Source organism: Opisthocomus hoazin, chromosome 11, assembly GCF_030867145.1.
Source record: "Opisthocomus hoazin isolate bOpiHoa1 chromosome 11, bOpiHoa1.hap1, whole genome shotgun sequence".
Lineage (NCBI taxonomy): Eukaryota > Metazoa > Chordata > Aves > Opisthocomiformes > Opisthocomidae > Opisthocomus > Opisthocomus hoazin.
The window spans coordinates 16,226,205-16,250,740 of NC_134424.1; the positions used below are offsets into that span (position 1 = coordinate 16,226,205).

The window sequence follows — 24,536 nt, forward strand, 5'->3', positions numbered from 1 at the left end:
GAGCCCAGTGGAGTTACAGAATCACAGGCAAAAAAGCTCTCAGGATTGTCCCTTTAGACCTTCAGAGTTATCCCTGTTCCATGTCATTCCCTCTCCTTGCTCCAGGATATTGTGAAGCACTCTTGGAAAATGTTTACACTCTTCTTAAGCTCTCTAGTGATAGAGATTCCATAAACCACCTACGTGGAGATTTATCTACCTATGCCATCGGAAAGTTTTTCCTGTTGCTTATCTGACTTTTCCCTTCTGCAGGTTACACCCTCTATTTCTTGTCATCTCTTCAGCAAATCTAAAGAACAGTTTATTTCTTTATGTTTGCAACAATCTTTCATTTTTTCAAACTGTCATGCTAGCTATGCTTCCAAAGAATACAGTAAGGGCACGGTCTTTGTCACCTTTCCCAACACAGTGATGTCAGGGCTGACTGGGCTCTACCTGAAGACAATTACTCTATAAACAAGATGTTTCATGACAGCTGTTACGAGTTTGGGTCTGTATCACTTGATTAGAACCCTCTTGTGCCAGTGGACACTCAGCATACAGCCACAGAGAGTATGTGTTTGTTACGCTAAATTGCTTCTTGCTTGGAAGCACATTTTGAACAATCCCTGGTACAAGAGCTACAGATGTTTTCCATAGATCAATGAAATGGGATGCATTAAGTAAGGGTTAAGGTTTACTCACCTGAAAAGAAGCAGCACAGCTTGGGGGAAAGTCTGAAAATTGTTGTTTCTGTTTATTTGATTGTTATCCCTCATGGCCACTTTTCCAAATACCTACAATAAAACAGAGTTTTGACTTTCATCCTAGTGACCTGTACTGTTGGAAGCTGTAGGCCTTCCAATCTAAACTTGCTTCAGAATGTATGAAAAACACTTCCACAAATACACTTTCTTTACTCTCTTTAGTTTTTCCTGATAATGATGTAAATGCAGTAAATATATTACATGTACAAGATAATTCTTAATAATTTTAATTTAGCATCAATAAACCATTATAATACTAATACATATTCCTGTATTTCAGGTGAGAAAATATTATTTGTTTTAAACTAACACCTAGAGCCCTTTTTTTGGCATCAAAGCCCTACTGCATTATATATTGCACATACTTGTACTAAGAAATAATTCCTGTCCTGGAAACCTCAAATCTAATAGAGAAAGAGAGATGCAAAGATGGAAATCAAAGCACAGAGAGTCTGAGCATCCTGTCTTGGGCAGAGATGGAAATGAACTCTCTTCCTCAAAATTAAATTGCAATTCCTTGGCCACAAGACCATTTTTCTTCCCCAGTATAATACATTTATATCCTCTTACAATACAGTGAAGGCTGTTACTTAATTTGGAGAGATTAACACCATTGTGCTCTGTATATATGCTGCTAGATTGTAAGGATATTAGGTTGCTTTTGGGTAAATGATGAGAAGAAAGAATCTGGAAGCAAAACCACTCTCCACAGCATATTTCTTCTATACACCCCATTTAATTAGGGCCTCCCTTTCTGTTGATTTAAGAACCTTACAACTTTGAGAACAAATGAAAACATCTGTAAAGCTTTACAGAATGCAGAGCTATTCTAAGGCCTTATGACGAGGGGGGGGGTGGGGGGGGGTGGGGGGGGTGGGGATACGGGGGAGGATGGGGAAGAATTGCAGCCCAAATTCAGGATACCTGACTGGAATTTAACAGGAACTTCTGCCAAAACATTGATGGCCACCCAGCCATGCTCTTCACGCACCTCCTTAGGCAAGCACTAGATCTCATGTGTGGCACAGAGACTACCATGCAACTGAAACCACACTCCCGACCACAGCTCCATGCTCAGTGCCTTAATCGGCTGCTTTCCTGCCATCTGTGCAGTCCCCACCCAAAGGGCTACACCATCCTCACAGTAGAACCGGTCCAGTAGTAAGAATTTCAGGAACAGTTTCCTGACAAGTTCCTCCTATCCAGCTATCTCCAGTTATTAAGACTGGAGAACCTCTTCTGCCCTCACAGCACCGTGGCTGGTGTGAGGAGTGGCACCTTCATCCCAATAACACATTTTTACATTTTAAGTTACCAAAATCCTTTCCGTGCTTGTACATCTTATACATATATCCTACTCTTGATTAACCACAGACTCAGTTGTCCCTGCATCTTTAGCTAGATTCTTAGTTCTAGTCTCTTCATATAGGAAAGACTTTAAAAAAAAAAAAACAGGAATTTTAATGCCTGATTCCCAAAACAAGTCTGTAGTAAAAAAAAAAACCCCATGCATTCCTTTCATACATTCATGCGTAGGAATAAACTTCACAGTACGTGGAAGAGAAGTGGCTCCTTTCAGCAAACCAAGATAATATAAGCTCACACCAAGCTCTTCTCTTGCATCTTGTTCGATTTTCTGACCACCAAAATCATAGCCACATTACTCTGAAACCTCTGCCTTATATATAGCACCACTATCAAAGGAATGTTTCAATACACACCTTAGTAAACAAGTCTCAGAGAAGGCAACACTGCATTTTTGTTTGAGGCTAAAAAAAATTCTCTAATTACCTGCATTCCAATGACAGCATAGATGAAGAACAGCATGGCTATCAGAAGAGCGACATAAGGCAGAGCCTAGAAACAGGACAGGTGCATTGTCTTTTAATAATTTCACACCATAATTTCAATTTCCATTTACAAAAATAATTTCTCTGTAGAGCACAGGCTTTTCCAAGGTTTTTCTTCCTATGCAAGTGCTTAAAATGCTGTTACCTTTCACTCTTGATATTCTGCTGCATACAATGAACACAAGCTATTATTTGTGCCAGCAATCCAGGGGGAAGAAACATCTTTAGCAGTTTATACATTTATAGAGTTCCATTATCTTCACATTCATCAGAGTTATCAGGAGGAAAAATTCAAATATCTGTTTGTTACATTTATGAAATCAGTTTTATACAAATAAATTGATTAAATTCCTCTTTTGTAGTCATCTGATAAAATGTGTGGAAGTATGAGACCTGTGTGTATCAAACTTGTCGTAGCCTTCTTAGATATACCAAATACATTTTCATGAAGTATCACAGAAATCTCATGGTAACAGCTAATACTAAATGACAAAGAATGACTCTTGGACTAACTGAAGTAACTGCTTATTTTGGCGTTAGTATGCAGATATATTTAAATGTCATTATTGATAGCATGAATATCAAAATAAATGGTATTTGCACTCTACAGGGTATTGCTTCATAAAATTTGGTGTATAAATGGTTGTAATTATAAAGCAAATTTAAATAAAATTCACTAACCTGAAATGACTTAATAAATGTCCACAATAAAGTTCTGATTCCTTCTCCTCTGCTAAGCAGCTTCACCAACCTCATCACCCGGAAGAGACGGAAAAAAGTGATGGAGATTCTAGCACTGTCTTCGGAGTTCTGAAGAGCATCATGGAGAAGTCAAACCAAATACAAACTCGAACATGCAACACTTCCAGAAAAACAACATCAAATGCAAAGGTGGAAGAGGTAAGATTTGAAAATGTATCTTGAGGGCCTTTTCACCTTAATAAGCACAACATGAAGGGAAAAATTACATGCTAAAAACACAGGACCTGTAGAAATGCTTCACACATCACATGCATTTCCAAGTTTTCTGGTTTGTTAACAAGGGTCATATTGGGTTTGTTTGTAGTAGACTTCAATAGTACACTGACAATGAACGCAAACCACTGCATAACAGCTTTGTAGTAAGACAGTTATGAAAAATACAGAAAAAATTGGTGGAAAATAGACATGGTAAAAAGAATAAACTCAAGTAGAGGTAAAACCACTGGGGTCAGTTTACTAATCTTACCCCAGACTCATCAGTTGTGACTGTTTCAGTTGGCTTTGGCTTTAAGAAATTAAGAACATTAAATATTAAAATCAAATAAAAGATTAAAAAAAATCAGCTTAACCATAAACAGAAGGAAGGACATTTTTCATTTCTAAATGTAAATGAACATCTTTCAACTCAATATACTTCCTGAACAAAACATTCATATCCTTATTAAAACCTTCCTTTTCGCATTCCATGTTGGCTGACTCATACTAAAATCTGCTACTATAAAACATGTTTAAAAGACTCAATGGAAAGTAAATGCAAAATAAAATATCTGCTCCTACATAAGCCAAGCAAAATTAGCCAGCGACTTCCACAGGTTGTATGAAATTGTAGCAGTAAGTCTAAGTAAAACTCAAGAACAAAGCTTTGCGGTCAAACCAGCCTTTCCAGGTCCCCTGTCTACTGTGTTCTTTTTGAAGATTACCTGCTCCATCACTGGAATCTAACCATATTCAAGTAACTGTGTTTTATATCACATCAGGAGCTCCCTTAGAGCACAGTAATTCACTTGAGTTAACTCAGTGATGAACACTGGGTTTTGCAGGGCTTAACAAGGAGATTTTCACTCTGCCAAAGTGATATACAAACATTTTCAGCACAATGACATGAAGGCTAACCCTCCATAGAGGTGCAAATGAGAAAGCAATATTTGTATTCTCTCACCATCTACAAAGTACTTGTATATCTGAGCCAACGTAACAGGATCAGGCATGGAGAAAGGGCAGCAGGATTTGATTGACCCTTTTGGAACAGATCTGTACAACCCTCAGGAGTTACAGGGAGGAGACAGGCACACACCAACCTCTTGTTCACAGAGCCAAACTATGTCCTGTGAAGAAGAAACTCACTTCTCTCTTTACAATGTCTCTGTCTGTCCATCTTTGGAGAAATTGTCTTGATATCCCAAATGGTCAGATACTTAGCAAAGCAGCTAGCAAAGTTCAAAGGGCCATCTCTCTATGCTTGCTTATGCACTGACAGATTCACAGCAGCTTCTTCCAAAATTGAATGGAAGTGTCTTTAAAAACTTTTATAGCACAAGAACAAACAGGATTCTGGACGTTAGATCCAAGTGATAGGTCTTACTCTCTTGCCTAAAATATGCTGCTTTTAAAGGGGCATCTTTCAACTACTAGTGTCACATTTAGCAGCAAGACTCATGATGCCTCCTCAGTGCTGCTTCCAACACATTGTGGATGCATCAGACACACTCTCAATGCCATGCTTCGCTGAATAAAATCTCAAGAATTGCTATTACCTAAGATAAAACTTGGGGAGAAGGAAGGGAAGGGAAGAGAGAGGAGCTGATTCTGCTGAAAATATTGGCAGTATATTACACAAACATACTCTAGTAAAAAACCAAGGACAGATAGTACTTTGTTAAAGTCAGATCATAAGCGGTATTTATTAAAAAACTAATTGTTTTTTCTATTACCTTTTTGCAAAAGATATATAATATAAAGGTATCACAACAGGAAAATCAGGTAAAAATAACTGTTCGTTCAGCTACGTGCAGTATACGTATGTATACATTACTGCCCTGCCGCGATATCAGTATTTTCTGAAACAAAGACTTTTAAAACTGTTTAAGGGATTATTACTAAATTGATGCATTAATATTAACTAAAACCCAGATCTCCTCATTAGGCTTCAGTAAGCAGAGTATTTGTAAAATCAGCTATAACATCTGAGCTTCGAAAGCACTTATGTAGAACACACAAAAAATATGCTGCCAATGAAAGACAGTTGCTGCATTAAAAATTCCCTGTATAGTTCAACAATTTGAAATAAAACCAAAGTAGAGATTAAGGAGAAATTAATAATCACAAAGATCATAAATGCCAAATTATCACAAAACATGGAAACAATCTTGCAAAGCTGTCTACCTACATCAGCCACAAACCTGTACTATTGTACACAGACCCACATTGCTATTGGCTTTTTGGTACAGAAAAAAAATTCCTTTTTCTCTGAAACTTTCAAAGAAAAATGGATTCATTACACCTTCTGCAAATGAAGCCTGAAATTTCATATTAATCTCTGGTGACTGACTCATGCTGAGCTTGATACTGTCTTAATCAAAGAGCAAATTACTTAATTAGCATTCAATATTTTGTATCATCTAAAATTAAATGAAGTATTTGACAGATTAAGAACAGATTGAATTACAGTATCATCACAAATTGACAGTAAAAAAAAAAAAAATTAAGTAAAATTCTAGGATTTGCATTTGGGAGGTTTTCCTGCTAAGTTTTATAGGAGAAAGACGGGGCCCCAAGTAAGCTAGGAACAGTATTAGGACAGCGATATGTAATGGGATAGATAAGAACAGAACAAGGATACTTGAATCCTACAGATTTTTATTTAATTGCTTTTGAAAAGCAAAAAATAATGAGGAGTGTGCATTATGATTTGGTTATGACTTTTCACAAGGATGTGTAGTGATAGGACAAGCGGGAACGGCTCTAAACTAAAAGAGGGCAGATTTAAACTAGATATTAGGAAGAAATTCTTCACCATGAGGGTGGTGAGACACTGGCCCAGGTTGCCCAGAGAAACTGTGGCTGCCCCTTCCCTGGCAGTGTTCAAGGCCAGGTTGGATGGAGCTCTGAGCAACCTGGTGTGGTGGAAGATGTCCCTGCTGATGGCAGGGGGTTTGGAACCAGATGATCTTTAAGGTCCCTTCCAACCCAAACCATTCTATGATTCTATGAAAAAACCCTCACAAAAGTCAGTAAAAAAACTTTTTCTACATATAACTATCCTAATAATTGCTTAATTGTCACTTTTGAAAACGCAGGCAGAGATCAGGTTACCAAAACTATGTGAACAGTTCTACTGCAGGTCCTTAGGAAAGAGTGCAAAATCCCTCAACTTTTTTTTCTGTCTGAAGGGCACCGAAGGTATTTCTGTAGGCGCATTTGTGTGTGCACAGGACTGTGTAACGCACACTCCTCTCACAAATCACTCTTTCCCAGCTTCTTTGGACTAAACAGTCCCAGTTGCCTGCTTCTGATGGCTGATCTGCTGCTACTGGAAAGTGTTATGATGTCATATGCAAGAGATTATAAATTATGGACACTGGAAGGAGCAGGCCAGGAATGAAGGAAAACACACTGTTCACAAAAAGTAAATTTACAAAAATACTCAGGTGGAGACAGACGCTAGAAACAACCAATGAAAATGAACTCCTGATACCAGAGGATTTTTTTTCTACCGGAGCTGAAAATATTCAACTTCTGCCTTTTATTAGCCAAGTATTTTGGTTACTGACATTTTAAAGTGAGTGCATCTAATTTTTTACCCTCTCTGACATGATAGAGGGGATTGTAAGAAACATGAAACTATAACAAAAAAGACTTAATATTTTCTAGATTTTAGTAGTCTGTTACTGTTACTGTAACTTGTATTCCTGCATGCATAGTGATCTAATGATGTAACTGTTACACTAATCTCTGTTTTCTCATTAAAGAATGTAGTGGATGGACATGGGCACAAGCTATCACTTAGTCGTTAGACAAAATAATTACATGAAACAAAAGTGGTCTTGGTTCCCAGCAAATAATTGGGATAATTGTGGGATAAAAGAGACTCCGAAATAATTCTACTGCAGACAGCTCGGCCTTGGGAGGGCAAATGTGCCAAGCTACAGAGATAAGGAGGCACCAAGAGAGCAACAAGACCAGAGCCAAACAACCTGAAGGACATGATGTACATGATCCTAGAACTGAGTTTGAGCAGAAACAAAGGTCAATTAGCAAACACCCTGATGAAGAAGATGGGCCTTCATCTTGGGACGCCCAAAGACCACCCAGAGATGCTAACAGACATACGTGAAAGATATTTACATATGCTAATTAGTTATCGGGAAAGTAATGAATATGCTAAGTAGATCTTAGAAATATAATGAATATTTACATGTGTGATTGTATTTAACCTGAAGTAACAGGGTGTCTGGCGCGCACATTTGGAGGAGAAATCCCCTGTGTGCTCAGCGCTGCAATAAAGAATACCTGCTTAACAGTATACATTGTAGTTAGGTTTTTCCTACCAGGTCTTCGAATCAGGCATTTCCCTCTCATAATACAGCAGCTTGGTATATATTATTAATACTAATTATAATGAAGCTAATATAGTGATATGCCACAAAGAAAACCTTATTCATACTTATTTATAAAGGAAATGCTCATCTAAGAGATCAAGTTATTTAACTTTTATGTGTGTCCATCCAGCATAAAGTAATACTAAGATCCAGGAAACTAAGATTAAGATAACACAATCTTCAGAAACAGGAATTAACAGACTGACAAAGAGAACACCTGCTTCCTACAGACAAGGAAAAAACACACTACCCAAACACATAACCTAATTTGCAACTTCAGTAATATCACTTGACACATACACACGTAATTAGGTGGCACATCATGTATATGTAGGGAAAGTATTAGAATAGACTTGAGGGACTCATGCCTAATGTGTTGCAGACCACACAGCTCCTAAAATGACCCCTTTCACCAGACTTTTCAGCTTTCTGTGTTAACCAAAATAGCTTTTATAAGTGGGGGGCTGATTCTCAGTGCTGCTCACAGAAAGTCGGGCAGATTTAGATTAGATATTAGGAAGAAATTCTTCACCATGAGGGTGGTGAGACACTGGCCCAGGTTGCTCAGAGAAGCTGTGGCTGCCCCCTCCCTGGCAGTGTTCAAGGCCAGGTTGGACGGGGCTCTGAGCACCCTGATCTGGTGGAAGATGTCCCTGCTGATGGCAGGGGGTTTGGAACCAGATGATCTTTAAGATCTCTTCCAACCCAAACCATTCTATGATTCTATGAGACTGGGGGGTGGGGGATGGGCAGGTTGAGCAGAGAGTGTCTGGATGATGGTTGCTGACAACAATGCAAATAAAAATGTTTCCTGCAGTCAGGCCATCTACCTACATCCTCCTCTTTCCCCTCACCTTCCACCAGTCATTCCAATACTACTCATGTCCCAAACGCTTCAGGACTGGCTGGTCATTATCATGATTTTTTTTGTCCTCCATGGGACTATGTGATTCCTAAGATGACAGACGTGCTTCTGGGATCACTGCTAGAAGTCTGGTATGGGGCACAGCTAGAATAAATGAACAGCTGCTGCTTTCTCTGCCTGGCTAACAGTTATACTGCAATGAGGTAAATGAGGACAGAGACTGGCTTAATTATTCTACCTTTTCTGTCTGCCGTGTGCCAGCGACACTGAGACCGTGGTTCAGCAAAGCACTTCATAACTATGTAACTTTAAGCCAATTCCTAAATACTTCAAACAGGCAGCAACATATGATTTTTCTTTTTTCATTATCAAAGTTCAACACAGCAGCTTTCTTCCCCCAAAAATCCCAACCCTCAAAAAAGATTAACCAATGATCAATCTAAATTTCTGATTCACTGATAAAACTGTTCGCAACCTGCTACCAATTTTGGTCAAGTATTTATTGCTATTTATGAAAAATTTATCACATTTCCTAACCAGTAATTCCTCATTATACTCTTCTTATTGCAACAAAAGTTCAAAATAAACATCCTAACTGAAAAAAGCTTCAATGTCAAAACTGTGAAGGTGTGAAACAGATTGCATCATGCATTGGAAGCAAACTGTAGCTCTGTGTTTAAGAAAAATTAAACATGGTGAAAACCAGTGGATATTAGTATAAGGTGTTGATCAAATGCTTCTTTATCACAGATTGTGCCAAAGGCTACGAGAGTATGCCAAAACAAATGAACACAGAATGATGATGTAATCATCATTACAAATACAGAGGGAAACATCTTAATGACAAATAAATATGATGACAATAACATATATAGGAAATCATTCAGGTTGCCAAAATATCTTCAGAAATGTGTAGTACATGTGTCTGTATGCATTTATATACGTATAGATACAGATAATTTGTTCAGAGAATAATTATGGGAATTTAAACATGCTAGCAAGTAATTTTCTTTGTAGTCTTATCAGTGCTCTCCATATTCCCTGTTCAACATGAACCAAATACCCATATACATAATTTAGTTAAAGTTTTGAATCAGTGTGAAGAACCCCACACTAGATAAAAGAAGTATCTTTTCTCTTGTAAAAGATGCATTTAAAACTGAAAGTTCATAACATGTTAATGGCATAGGGTATTATTATAACTAATAACTATTCAATTTTGCAATATAGTAAATTATTAGTATTAACACCTTCACAAAAGCAGCTCAGAAATTTACTATTTCCAAATTAAATATTGCAACACAGTATATATTTCATATTGCAATAAGACTTCATACTAACGAAAGCAAAGCCATATGAGAATGTATTTCAAACTGAATTGCAGTGCTTTTGTTCAAAATTGGAATCCAGAATCTCTTACAGGAGGTAGATATGAGGTTTTTTAATCCACTTCCCCGCACAAGCAAGATCAGCTGTCCCACCAGTTACTGAGTGGGGCAACTACATAAACACCAGCTCTCCCAGTACATGCTGCACTAGGAGTCTAGTAAACAAAAAGAGCATCCCACTGTTCGCAAGTCAACATTATGCCCTGCATAGTGCTGAAATGGTAATAATGGTGCTCCTGCTTCCCAAATGGCAGAATATCCAGTTCTGGTTTTGAAAGAGACTTTTTTGATGTATGACAGTGCTACTAACCACTGTTGGTTGTTATGGTAGTGTAGGCGTTGGATAAACCTCACATGTTTACAGTGGTGATTCAAGACAAACAGGTTTTCCTGAGGGGCTCAGGAGGAAGATATGAATGTTGTTCCTTTAAGCCCTATTTCAGCAAAGAACTTCAATTCTAACTTTACTTCAAGCACAAAATCAGTCCCATAGGGACTGCATTAAACATTTGCACAAAAGAAAAGTGAACTCTCCATTATTTTCTTGACATTTTGGCAGCACATGAATGGTAAAAGAAACTTAAATAAAAAATGTGAATTAAAACCTTTGTAACTGCTACTGTAACAATGTGATCATGCCTCTAAGTCATCCAGTGCTGGTCATCTGAATGGTTTCTGAGCTGACAAATAAGATCATTTCTATATAGCAAGGCCAGATTGAAACTTGTCTGTTATTTCCATTTAAGAACTTGCTCATTTATTCAGAATTTTTTCCCAATTTATCTCTCATTGTCTTAAGTTATATATGTCCTTCTCCCACAATGGACTGACCACATTTTGTATCTCACAATCACTGCTCTGCTTTTTTAATTGAAAAGCAACCATTTTCATGACCACACAAGACCTTGTGTGCCATGTGAAACTTTTTGAAAAGATCACAAAACCCACAAGTACTTCTATTGATTTTAGTAGTGTCTTTAATTTTTTATTGCTATACCGTATATATTTACTTATATATACTTGCCTCTAAAAATTTCTAAAAATAAAATGAACACGAAAACTAATTAGGTTCATAAAAGAATAACTGGTTAAAGGAAGGGATATTAAATGACAGAGTAAATTAAAAAAAACAATCATAGAAAATGTGTATTGCCAAAATATATGTTGCTCTGAGGTGGTTCATTTCTGGAGCTGGTCATTGATCCAGTCCTTGAGGACGCTAAGCAGTCCTGTAAATTGCTGAACACATTACACACTGATTTCCATGGGCACAAAAAATATTCAAGCCACGGTAATGTCCTGGATTATATGTGAATGGGAGGTTACTGGATCAGAAGACTCAGCCTCAGGGCACCATATACATTATTATAAATGTTAAAAAAAAATTAAAAATGAAACAACAAAAAGAGATGACATTTAATTTCCAGAATTTAATACTGAAATCAAGGTGATATGTAACTAGAAAGTCCAACCCACTCTCGAAAAAAATGGGTCAGATACAAACATCTTACATACTAGAACTTGCTGACCTTTGGAATTAGTCTAAATGTATACAGCTAGACTATAAGAAAGACCCGGAGCTGTTTCCACAGCATATATATTATATATGCACATCTATAAGATTGTTAAGTTCATCTTGAGTACGTTATTTTAGGTATTCACATTCTTTCAAATCTTCTTTTACACTGATCAATTAAGTTGGCTGTACTCATACAGTTACAGCTGCAACAAGATCTGATTTTATATTCGTGTTAGCAATTTACACTGTTTCAGATCACCCCTCAAACAAGGCTGAGCTTCCTCAGTTTAATAAGTTTCTATAGCGGGAATTTTCACAGATGCCATTTCAATCATGCTTGAAATCCCATTGAAAACAGAGTCTTGTCAGCATCTAAGCAGAGCTGTAGATTTCCCAGAATCACTGTCAGTGTTAGATAAACGCGCAGGTGGAATGGCACAATTCAGAATGCTGAAAAAATATTAAGATTCTAAAATACTGAATTTGGATTATAGAAATTTACACCAAACTAATGAAGCAGGAATAATTCAGTAGAAACAAAACAATAAAAGTAATAAAAATCTAACAAATTTCCCAGGACACTCTGCAGTATTCACTGTTTCACGTTGAAAATGGGAAATCAAGCCCAGAAATATACTGAAACTGGAATACATTAATGACTTGCACAAACAAAGCACAAAAAAGTGGAAAAGACCAGAAACAGACAATACTTAGTACACAAATAGTCTGCTGTGCAGTACTAGAAGACATCAAAGATGAGCCTTTTTTCTCCAGTGAGTATAGCATGAAAAACTAAGAAATGACAGTGCTAGATGTTGACTGTGGTGTGTACTTTTCCTGAAGAAAGGCATCTCCAGAATATTTTCAAGACAAATGTGTGAATTATTAAAATGACAGTGTTCTTCACAGCTGAAAGCTCAGCAGTGATCAGGTACAAGTAATGCTGTCAAATTAACACTGTCCATACAGCGTTAAATATGAGATTAAATGCAGGGACATCTTATATGATCACAGAAGTACATTTGAGCTATTTTTCAATCTCTTCACAATCAAGTACATTTTGCAGTTATCAGGGAAAGCTACTCTAAATGATTGGTCTTTTTGTGCTCCTCAGATACTATGCTCATCCACATCACTACTACTGTGAATGGAAATAGGGGGTAAATTGTCAAGACTTGAGCTGAAAGTCTAAATCCAAACTTTTCTGGGAAAAAAACCCAAACAAAACAAACACCAAAAACAAATTAGAGACAGTTTTTAAAAAATCTTCTCCATGAACTGTAATTATACTTTGAGAAACGTCTCAATGGGACAACGCAGTCCTGTGGTGACTGACCCTCCCTGTCAGCTCAGGTTCCTTCAGTTCACAGATGGTAAGATCCATCGCCCCCAAGAACTGAGCAAAATCAGTCTGAAATCTAAGGGTCAGACTAAGGTCCTTCTGCTCACACGTTCTCCTGTCAGTCCTCCATTGTTCTCTCCAGTAATGCAGTCGTGAGATTCTCACAGTTTAACATAAAATCAGGAAGCAATTTTAAAGTGAATCAGCCTTAAAAATTATTTTGATTGTGTTTACTCTTTGAGATGGCAGTGTAGAATTTCCAGCTTTACAAAGAATTTTTAAGTCTTTAATGAGGCCTAATAGACTCTGTGTATGCTTGAAGGTATTCTGCCATCTCTTAAAAAAAGAGATAAAAGAATACATTTGTTTTTTCTATATTTGGTTGAAATGTATTTATAATGGGTATTACTATGCTTACCAAATAGACTAGAACCAAAGAAGTAAAAAACTATATAAACCACTGTCTCTCAACAGCAACTACCGCCACTAATTGATGTTGTCTGTGCCATTGCTAATATACTTTGAAGGGAGACCTGTATGGCACAGTATAGGAAGTACTTCCTTTGGCAGCAGCCTTATCTACTCATTTCTGCCCTACCACAGCCCACACTTTTGCCAATACTTTGTGCTCAGCACCTCATCCAGCCAACTGTGAAGTCCCCAAACTCTTGTGGAAGCACAGCCCACATGGCTATGACCATAAGAAGGGCTGTGGGTGAAGGCTGCTTAAGCTCACGGAGATGCCAAAAGAAATCCATGGCCTCAATCGATATCAGCCTGCCAAATCCAAGCTCCTAGCAGGTGGTCTGCTAATCAGAACAATGCACTGAAAGCCAAAAATTGTCTTCTAGACAGATCTGATTTGAGAATCATGCATTTCTTCCCCCTCATCCTGGAATGCCTGGAACAGGTCACATTTTTTTCAAATACAATTTCTATTCCATGTTCCTGCAGAACTTCATTAGCCTGGTATTTACAGTGCCAAAAATCAAGGTACTGTCTAAATGGAGTAAAGGGTATTGTTTCTGCTATGGACTGGAGGAATGTGATCCTAAATTTCTGACTTGAACCACTTTGGAAAACAAATTTTAAAATGTGTTTTCTCTGAAAAACTGTTTCAATTAAATGGCAACAACAGCCACAGGATGGTTTTGCTTCCCCAAAATATGATAGAGATATTGCAACTTAAATACTCATCACTGAAGAGTATTTGTTCAAATTTAGAAGTGTTTTGAAAGATGATGTGTATTAAATATTTCTACTGAAAAGAAACCATTTGGGGAAGTAATAAAATCCACTGAGGCAAAAAAAGTTGTCTAGCAAGTAGCTTACTAAAACTTAAAAGGAAAGTTATTAGCCAGCTCATAAACTGTGACTGCTGTAGAAAAACATGCAAGCTTAAAAGAATACCAAGCAATTATTTATATCTACAGCTTTCTCTGATAAATCTGTTCTTTGGTACAGGGAAAATATGTGAATGTTTGGGATTCTCCTGCGTTATGGGTATTTCTGGATAACTTGGTTCTCAGAAAGATAAAGAGGTAAGATCTTCAGCAGGTGGAATACCCTACCCTCACCTACCGAGCCTGTGTGCTCCCTGAGCATTTTCAGTGACTGGGTTGGACACAAGTGTCACCTCCTTCAGTTCCCCTTTTTGAGGTCTCAAGAAGCAGTAGAGGCAAGAGGCACTTTCCTCTGAAATTTTATTTTGACTAGGTAAAGAAACATGTAAGTTTGGGAAACACTTGCATATCTGCTACAGAACTGGTATATATTTTGTTATCTTTCATTTCTCATTTTTGTAATACAGCTTTCCTTATTAAAACCAACAAATGAGATTGAAAAATGCAAAAATCAGTATTTCCCGATCTTTTTCTTTGGAAAGGGATCTTTCTGCTGTCCAAACACCTACACGTATAATGGACATCAGTCAAAATTTTGGTGAAAAGACAGTTTTCCGACTACTTCAAGAGTAATTCAAATCTCAAAATATTAACTGCACAATGGGAAAAGCAAAAGGAATAGGAAAAAATAAACATTCTATTTGTCACAGCATGGAAAGCCTTACTTTCATTATGTACTCTTTTTTTGCCTAACCCCATGAGATAGCAAAACTATAGAATACTAACATCGCTCTAAAAACCAAACCGCCCACAGCAAAAAACACATTATTTGTTAAACTAAGCCACCGAAACAACTCACAGAATCTTGAATTATCTTGGTCAAGATACCTACAAGAGTCACTGGGCTTCAACTAAAATAGTAACAGAGGCTTAATTCCTTTTTTATACCTAAAACATTTTAAATAATTTCTGTACATATATAGAAAATATAATTCTCATTGTTTCACTATGTTGTGTGCATTTGCATCTATACAGGTATATGGATTTATAATAACAGCTTGTATAAACATCTATATCAATATTTTGGTCTGTGATTCCAGGATAAAACATACTTTTCTAAGAACAGATTTGGGGGGATAAAGTTTACATTTTCTGTATTTCTTGACGACAGCAATTACTTTTTAGTGCATGAACAGTTGCTACTTACATTAACTTCTGTTATAGCAATATCAACGACGCTACCAACAACAATTAAGGCATCAAAAGTGTTCCATGCATCAGTGAAATAGTGCTGTTAGGACAAGCATTCAGCAGAAAGAGAGCAAGAGAAAAACACAAACAGAAAAAGAGAAGAAAAGGACAGTGTTATAACACAAACACACTAGGCTTCTCTGATGTACCACTATAAAATCTAATATTTCCTTTTCATAGCTAAAAAAATTGGTAGAAAAAGAGGCTATTTATTTCCCATATCAACATAATTGACCTATGACTGGTCTGTACTCAAACTTTAGAAACATCAGATCAAAATCTGTGACTTGTCCAGATGATGGAAATAGTGGGGAGACAGAGAAAGAGGAGTAGGGACTGGGGAAAGTAAGCTGGGGTATACTCACATCAGCTTCACTGAGAACGACGTCTACTATGCTGCCAATAACGATGAGGGAGTCAAACGTATTCCAGGCATCACTAAAATAGCCCTGAACAGAGCAGGCAGGGTGCAAACGTTTGTGATTACACATGAAATGTCAAATATTTGCATACTTCTGTTTAGTTTTGCATAAACAGAAATTAGTTAAACAAAACCTGTGGTCTAATGAGAAAACAAAACAAAACAAACAATATTGCCTACTGAAGGAAAAGCAACATATATGTGCATGTGTGTGTATATATATACTTTATATATATACATGTACAGACACACACACGGACAGACACGCGCACACACACACACACACACGCAGTACACATGCATAATACACCACCGTATAAGCACAATGTTGGCAAGCCATCATCCAAAACCGGTTTTGGACTTCTAGCAAGGCTGAAAAATTCTTAGTATATACCCTAACAAAATCCCTTTAATAATATTTCTACAAGACCAAGCCAATTGAAACCTCCTTAACATTAATGACTTTATGATATCCTAAGCGACTGGTAAAAATATTTAAAGGGTCAAAGCTCATCACTGGTTAATCATGCACAATTATTAACGTGGAAATGGGCATAAATATTAGAGAACTTACTTAATCTTCTACTAATCTTCTATTAAACCAAGTTTAATATATGAACTCACGCTACATTTGCAGTCAGGGCCTGATTCTGTAACCAGTGAAGTCAGTGCTAGGAACCATAGCAACTTCAACAATTTCTTCATGCTTTTAATGCAGACAGTCCAGAGTCTGAAATTTCATTTTCATAAATTGCTTAGTCACCCTTCTGAGATTTTATGGCTTTAAAGATATTCCCTTCTGAGATTTTATGGCTTTAAAGATATTCCCTATGTATATGTTACTGGCACACTGCTGCAAATGGTTATAAAGTGCTATCATACAATCAGCTGTCTATCAGCATCAAAACTGCATATTCGAGAAAAAAGGCATTTCAGAAGAAACCTTGGGGTAGGTTCCAGGATCCATCTGTCACTGGGAACAAATCAAGATGTATGACTCTGTTGAAGGCAACTCTACAGAGACAGGATATGTAGGTTTTCTGCAATATGCAGATTTTTTCCTAGGTATTACAGAAATTCAGAATTGCAAAAATGGCTGAACTTGCCCTTTTTCAGATTTATTAATTTATCAGCCAGCCATGCCTAAGGAATGGTCATTAAATGACAAAGGCCAAAATGTGCATTTTGTACATGTACATTCTGCTTTCCTGGTAATTAATTTAAAAATACTAACTTGCAGCCACTACTGAAGCACTAAAAAAATAAATTTAGCAAAATGTTTAATATGACAAGTGTGCTAACCTAACCTTATGTCTAGTTACACTTATTGTTACTCTGTTTACTATGAGATAATGTTTTAGCTGAGTAGTTTAAGTTGTTACATGTGGTGTTAGCACAGAAAAGCAAAATCAGCTACAAATTTTTCTAGAATTGGACAATATTTTTCCCACAATGTTGAACTGTTAGAATTTCTAGTAACTTCATAGCTTAAAGATTACACTCAAGTGCATTACTATTTGAAAAAAAAGCTAGTTTCATGTGGAAATTTGCTCTTGGAGACTACGAGAGAGCTGCTACAGAAGACAACAGCTCTAGAGCATATTCTAGTGGAGTAAGCACTGAGCAAAATCAGGAAAGGCTCATTATGTTTCTAATGCTACTCTCTTTTAGCTCTTTCAAAACACAAATTACTATATTCATTCCCTCATTTAAGGAAGGGGCTGTAAAAGGAAACTAGATCAGAGTATGATTATCACTACAGCCCTTTGTGCGACATGCACTGCTTCTTTGGGATTAATCATCAATTCCAGTCTTGGGGCAAAAGCCAGTGTTCATGGATTTGGCCTCCTGAACAAATGCATCCATTTCTGAGCGCTCCTGCACAACTCCCTATCTCTCCTTCCTTAGTCATCCCACTTCCCAAGAATAAGCCATTCCCAAAGTTTCTACTAAACACTATGCTGAATCACCTCAACAATACTGAAATTTATAATCCTAAAGAGATTAGTAGCTGCCAGCAAAAGAAGGGGAGCTACTCTCATAATATTCTTCCTGATCATTCATATTCCCTTTTTCTCCTATTTAAAACAAGTATCATTCTTGATTTTAAAATGGTGATATTTATATGCATACATGAAATAAGAGACTACTGGCAAATGGCAAACAGATAACCAGCACAATCCGGAGGTGTGCTATCCAACTTCCTCTACAACAACAGGAACCGAAAAAGGTCCTCCAAATAAAGGTTAATTTCAGCTATATTTACTAGACATGCTACAATATAAGGCACTGAAATAACAAATTCACTTTTTGATTCGATACAGCTAAAATACTTTACGCATTTATTTCTTTTATGAAACCTTTTCCATCAGTATAGACAAATATTGTTCAAAGTAATATGTAAAGCAAAAGCATACAAATAAACAAAAAAAACTAAGAGAAAATAAAGATGGTTTTTGGAAAAGGGAGGAATGGACAAGTCACAGCAAATAAACATCATGCAAATAAGTTGTTTTCACCACTGCAATTACCCAAGATCAATTCACTTACTAGCCATCTTTCCTTTTTTCTTACAAAAATCTGATGTAAAATGACATGGAAAATCATTACAAGTTTAAGTAACAGCTAGCTATCATGAAGCTGTACATACGGTATGTGTTGATGTACTATTTTAGATTTCATAGCTGTATTTTGGTTTGTACTGTACTAAACCATTCTAAGTAACAGATTTTAGCAAATGTGAAGAACAATGTGAAGAAAAAAGGCCTGCTCTTTTAACTTATATTATGAAAAATTTATTCATTGAGAAATGCTGAAGGATAAAATCACAAATCATGGGGAATAGGTAGGCATATTGAATTAACACCAAAATATGTTTCTATAGATCTGCCACATAAATATTTTAGTTCTTTTAGTACTCTGTTAAAAAGTTTAGGGACTCATTTTGCAAAGTACTGTGTTCCAATCTCCCAGTCAGGAAGTGTGCCAGACACTCAGCATCACCTTTAGTATCTATCACTTCTCCAAGTTTTATATGTATTTCAGAGCTGGAAGGCAGTCTGCAGTACCTTGGTTTTAAATAACACAATATTATAGCAAGAGTATCAATAATTTATAGTAGCCCTAAGTTTGCATGACCAGCAAAACAAAAAGATCACATTTTTCACAGGATTTTTGTCAATGTATTAAGGGCACACTGTCAAGCAGATGAGAAAGACTAACATGCTTTTATCTATTCTTATTTTTCTAATTAATCTCGGCCCAAAGTCTGATTAATATCATGGCCTTTTAACCTTGTCCTGCTAATTAACAAGTTTAAGGTGTTCTGCATCTATGAGGGAACAAAATTCAGGAAACGAGAACCTTTCACTGACAGTGTCTGCCCTTCAGACTCTCAGGGTTCATCAGATCCCTGTCACAGTAAAAACATCCAGTTGGATAGAAAGCATGTTGCAAGAATTAAAACTCAAATTGTACGACGTCTTAGAGACCAGTATTCAGACATTGCATCTGATAATAAGTAGGAAGTCCATAACAGATGGAGCACTGTGATTTATACACTCATGATCAGACCACTATATTTTGCATTAGCTGCTATTTCTGACTACAGTCATAAGTGCATGGAGAACCATACAAGGATTCACAGCCTTCTTTCAAAGAGTGGATGATAAAATGCAGCAAAGTCTTCTGAAACTTCAGTGTGAAACACAGATATAGAACAGGAAATACAAATCAGGAAACACAATCAGCATACTCATGACACTGTGGTCCACATATCTGAGCCATCTCCTCTGGGGCCTCGTATTGTGTTATTTTTAATGTGAAATCCTTAGCATTTAAATAAGATAGGTGACACAAAAATACAAATAAATTCATTAGAAATGTACAATGGACTGGACAGTGCAGAGCGAGACTACGGGAGTGGGTAAGCATTCACCCAGAACTCCACACTTCACATCTCAACACCAGACCTCAAGTGATGTATAATTTGTTTATTTCTGCAGGCAAATACAAGCTAGCTTTAAATCAAGTAGCTCAGGCTCCACAACCGAGCTCATGACTAAATGGAAGCTGAATAAATATTTCTGAAAAGCTGGAAAGTAGCTAAACATCTACTCCATGCCGAGCTCTGGGCAGCCATGACTATGTCACTCTAAATATCAGAGCTAGCTTGGTTAAAGCAAGAATAAGATTGCCCACACAGCCTACAGTCATCCAGTTTGCTACTTAACACCAAGAAAGGGCACAGTTCAGCCAATTCCAGATGCAAATATCCTGATTCCTTGAAAAGAAGGGCAATGGAAAACGAGAAATATCAGCCTTAGATGGCGAGATCAGTAAACTTCAAATGGCATAACTGGCTTTTTTCAAATTCCGTATATACTGAGTGACCACATTTTTCTTACTTAAACACAAGCCCAGAATAAATATTGATTTAATTGTACTGAAAACAAAATTTAGTTTAGTTTTTCATTATTAACTTTTGCACTGTCATAAATGGGGTATGAGAACTGAACAAAAGACTGCATTAACTGTTACAGTCTAATTTTCATCTCTTCTTTTTCAATTAGTAATTATAGTTATCAGTTTCTCTTGAAAATCTAGTTTTGAAAATGTTTCTGTATTATTCATTTTGACAGTGTCCCTTTAAGGCAAGGAATCAACTGCTGACTGTGGGGCCTTCTATCAAATAGTGTGTAAGTATAACTGACAACAAAAAATCTAAAAAGGGTCTTGAATATATAAATTATTTATGTGTATGTTTATAGTTCTTGGCTATATTTTATAAAGTAAAGAAATAATTTTGCATTTTAGAATAGGAAATATAACATAACATACAGGTCTTTACTGGATATTAACTTAGTGTAAAGTTATGAATGTCATATCATAAATAAGAGAAGTGGTAATGCTTCTAACAGGACATGATTTATCTGATTTACAAAGGGATATTTTCATTACCTCAAAATATTCCAGATCTCATGAACCACCTTGTAATATTTTTTCTGATATCTGTATTTCATTTCCTGGAGTTACATATATACATATTATCAGATTAACATTTGTATAATGACTTCACTGATAGATAAATGTGGGAAACATAGGTTCTTTTTGTTCTTTGAATAACATACAGCTAGTGTGAAACTTACGTTATACTTAATTCCTGTGGTGATGGCCTAATTAAATCATATCTAAAACTTACCTTGGGTTTGAATGCAATCAGTTTCAAAACCATTTCAACAGTGAACACTCCTGTGAAAACCATATTCATAATGTCCATTGCATCATTAAAGAGCTTAGACTGTCCATAGTGCTGTGAATGAAAAATACAATACTTTTAGAAGTAAAGGCTTTAAAATATTAAGTGAATGCAAGGCAGCCTAAGACAAAGTTGGCAAAAATGCAGCACAGGAAAATATTTTCCATTAGTATTTATGATGCACACCTATATACACAGAAGACTAATTGAATATCTCTGGTCAAGAATCGAGTTGTTTAAATCTACTCTGTTTAGGCACAAATTGGAACAAAATTGTCATTCCTCTACATCCTAAGAGAATCTCCAGAGAGACGGTTTTGGGAAGAACACCACTCCCTCAAAACAGGAGGATTAGACAACCGTATTTTCCCAAGTTTTATATATCAGGTTTTAAAATTACATAACCTTGTGTCACGCCTGCTTAGAAAGCTTGCAGTATATTAGTCACTGAATAACAGGTATTGTGTAGGAGTGATATTTTTAAGAGGATACAGTGCATGCAAGTTTACTGACAGAAGTACAATGGTTTTGTGAACTGAATTTGAACCATTCTGTTTCTTATCAAAATCTGAAGTACTAGGGTAAAGAGAGAGACAACTTGGAAAAGTGATAAGGGAAGTAGCTGGTGAAGAACTGCGTACATAATGTAGAAAAACTGTAATAATAAAAACATACATACACACAAAAAAACCCCACAAATAAAAAATACACAGATATATATATAGAGCTAATAAATGACAACATGTTTGTGTGAGGTTTGCATTATCACACAAAACTAGAGTTTTATATCTGAACTTCTGAAGAAGATATAGATACAGAGGATAGAAATATCACAGAATGGTTTGAGTTGGAAGGGACTGAAGATCATTCAGTCCCATCCAACCAAACATAGAGTAGTACATATAAAAACTGAACATAGAACAAGTACAGAAACTACATAGAAGTAATGCTTAAAGGCACTGCATAAAAGAATATATTAGATAAAAGAATCTAAGGGGTTGAGAGAAACGTTTGCTAACAAAATTAGACTTCTATGTTCTCCTCAGATCTTCTTGCACGTGGATTATCTTGGGAACACACACATATAATTTAAATCAAATTACACTATAGGTAGAAAATGAAACTCAAAGAGCTTGATTAGGTTAGGAAGACCTTTATCAACATGAAACTGTTTTAAACAATTTTGCTTCAGAGAACTGATGAACATAATAGAACACATCACAGAAGAGTACTATGATCAGAGGTGTTTTTTTTTAAATTTGACTTCATAAAAAAGTACAGTCTGCCATAAATGAAAGGTATTATATTAGCCATTCCTTCCCTGCAATTTATACCAACAACTTCAAAAGAGCTTCTGGTTTTCCTACCTGCATAGCCAAGCAAAGTGTGTTCAGCATGATGAGGACAAACATGATGTATTCAAATCCAGTAGAATTCACCACATACCAGAACTTGTATTGGTAAGGATTTTTTGGAATATATCTACGAAGAGGACGTGCCTTCAAGGCATATTCTACACACTGACGCTGTAAAAGCAAATACATCAAAAGCTGTCAGACTATACCTAACATTTAATCAACCAATAATATAATTAATAACTGCAAATTGTTAAATGTAAGTCTTACAAACAGGCAGTCTATCTACTTGATATAGGGGGTTTTATTATTAAGTGTTTATTAATAATCAAGTAGCTTAGTAATCCTCACTTGGTTATTTACAACTGTACCTAATCATATGCACTACTCAGCCACATGCAAAGAATCAAATAATGCTCATGGAAATTCTGAAGTGTTTCACCTTTATACAGTGTAGTTGCACACAGCAGTATACCGCAGACTATATGTATGTACAGTATATAGCACGACTATTAATAGCATGATTATTAATTCATCTAAGTCATACTTTGTCTTTACTAACTTTTCAACCACCAATGCAAATGCATAGCATAAAAACCCAGAGTCAGAAAAATAAATATTGAGGAAGAGTTATTCCTACTAGTTCAGTTAAATTGCCCAGCAAAGTCATGCCACATATGGAGAAACATCATTGATTCGTCTGCTCTATTAGTCCCTGAAATCTTCATTTAGGCTGGGCCTTCCACTTGTCTTTTGAAGAATGCTTGTAAAGCTGACTGATGGGGCACAAAATGCAGAACGAAAGCTGGCTAAAGTTTAATGCTTAACTTTGAAGTGTGTTAAAGTTAGACAAGAGTACCTGAAAAATCATGACTGGTGATTGATGAGTTTCTCAGCCAAAGGATTAAACATTTTAAAATGTGAATCTGAATATCTTCTGTGAATCTCTAAATAAATGGCGGGGGGGGGAGGGAGGGGAAGCGTACAACATTTTTAATGCTTTCAGACTATTCGGAACTCAAAATTTATTTTCCTGTTCCTATTGTAAAACCTGACTCTGCCTGTGGATAAGCTGGCAAGTGCTGTATTCTTCTTAATGTGACACCATGTGAGACACTAAGAAGCTAACAATCTTAACATAACACCTTTCACAACAAAAAGACTGATATGCTGGGCTTACAGAAAGAAGAACATACAATGACCTGAATACCAGTTGATAGTATGTACTAATTCATTTTTTTTTACTAAGATATGCATTTGGTGCCCCCTTCTGACCCAAAGCAGAAAGGAAGCTCTTCATGCATAAACAAAAAAGAATACTTTCAAAAGTGAAGAGTTCATTATTTATTTTAACCTGATTTTTGTCCAGCTCACAGTTCTTATACTCCTGTTCTCCCTGTTCTTGGAATGTAACAATCACAAAACCAACAAATATGTTCATCATAAAGAAAGCAATAATGATGATATAGATGATGAAAAAAATTGAAATCTCCACTCTATAGTTGTATACAGGTCCTACATTCTCGCCGTTTGAATCAATGGCTTTGTATAGCAGCCTGAAAAACAAACAAAATTTTATCTTTATTAGCATTAAAATGAGAGTAAAATATGCAGACTCAGAACAGATTTCAGAAATGGTCTGCTGTTCATTGTTATCTTTTTCTAGTTGCTAGCAGTGCTTACAAGCATATCGAAACCAGAAGAATCATACCACACAATGCTATAATGCTTCTTCCCAAAAGATTCAAGGTAATGACCAGATGGCTGTATTTTTAAATTTTTTTTCACCACAGATGAAGCTATCCTCTAAGACTTTTCTCATTTAGGGAAACAGTGAGT

At 36.4% G+C, this 24,536-nt stretch overlaps 1 protein-coding gene across 22 annotated transcripts in view; it reads right to left on the reverse strand.

The window, feature by feature from the left end:
- CACNA1D (calcium voltage-gated channel subunit alpha1 D) overlaps nucleotides 1-24,536 on the reverse strand; it is a 195,671-nt gene that overhangs the window by 37,350 nt on the left and 133,785 nt on the right. For 8 of the 22 annotated variants that reach the window (XM_075433149.1, XM_075433151.1, XM_075433155.1 and 5 more), the window contains 9 exons: nucleotides 24,052-24,253; nucleotides 22,710-22,868; nucleotides 21,286-21,396; nucleotides 16,030-16,113; nucleotides 15,621-15,704; nucleotides 3,825-3,863; nucleotides 3,278-3,406; nucleotides 2,538-2,603; nucleotides 685-776 (listed from right to left, as the gene is read on the reverse strand). In XM_075433149.1, coding sequence (XP_075289264.1) covers nucleotides 685-776; nucleotides 2,538-2,603; nucleotides 3,278-3,406; nucleotides 3,825-3,863; nucleotides 15,621-15,704; nucleotides 16,030-16,113; nucleotides 21,286-21,396; nucleotides 22,710-22,868; nucleotides 24,052-24,253 — 966 coding nt within the window. The remainder of the gene's footprint in view (nucleotides 1-684; nucleotides 777-2,537; nucleotides 2,604-3,277; nucleotides 3,407-3,824; nucleotides 3,864-15,620; nucleotides 15,705-16,029; nucleotides 16,114-21,285; nucleotides 21,397-22,709; nucleotides 22,869-24,051; nucleotides 24,254-24,536) is intronic. The other 14 variants (XM_075433161.1, XM_075433160.1, XM_075433157.1 and 11 more) reach the window with 6 other exon arrangements.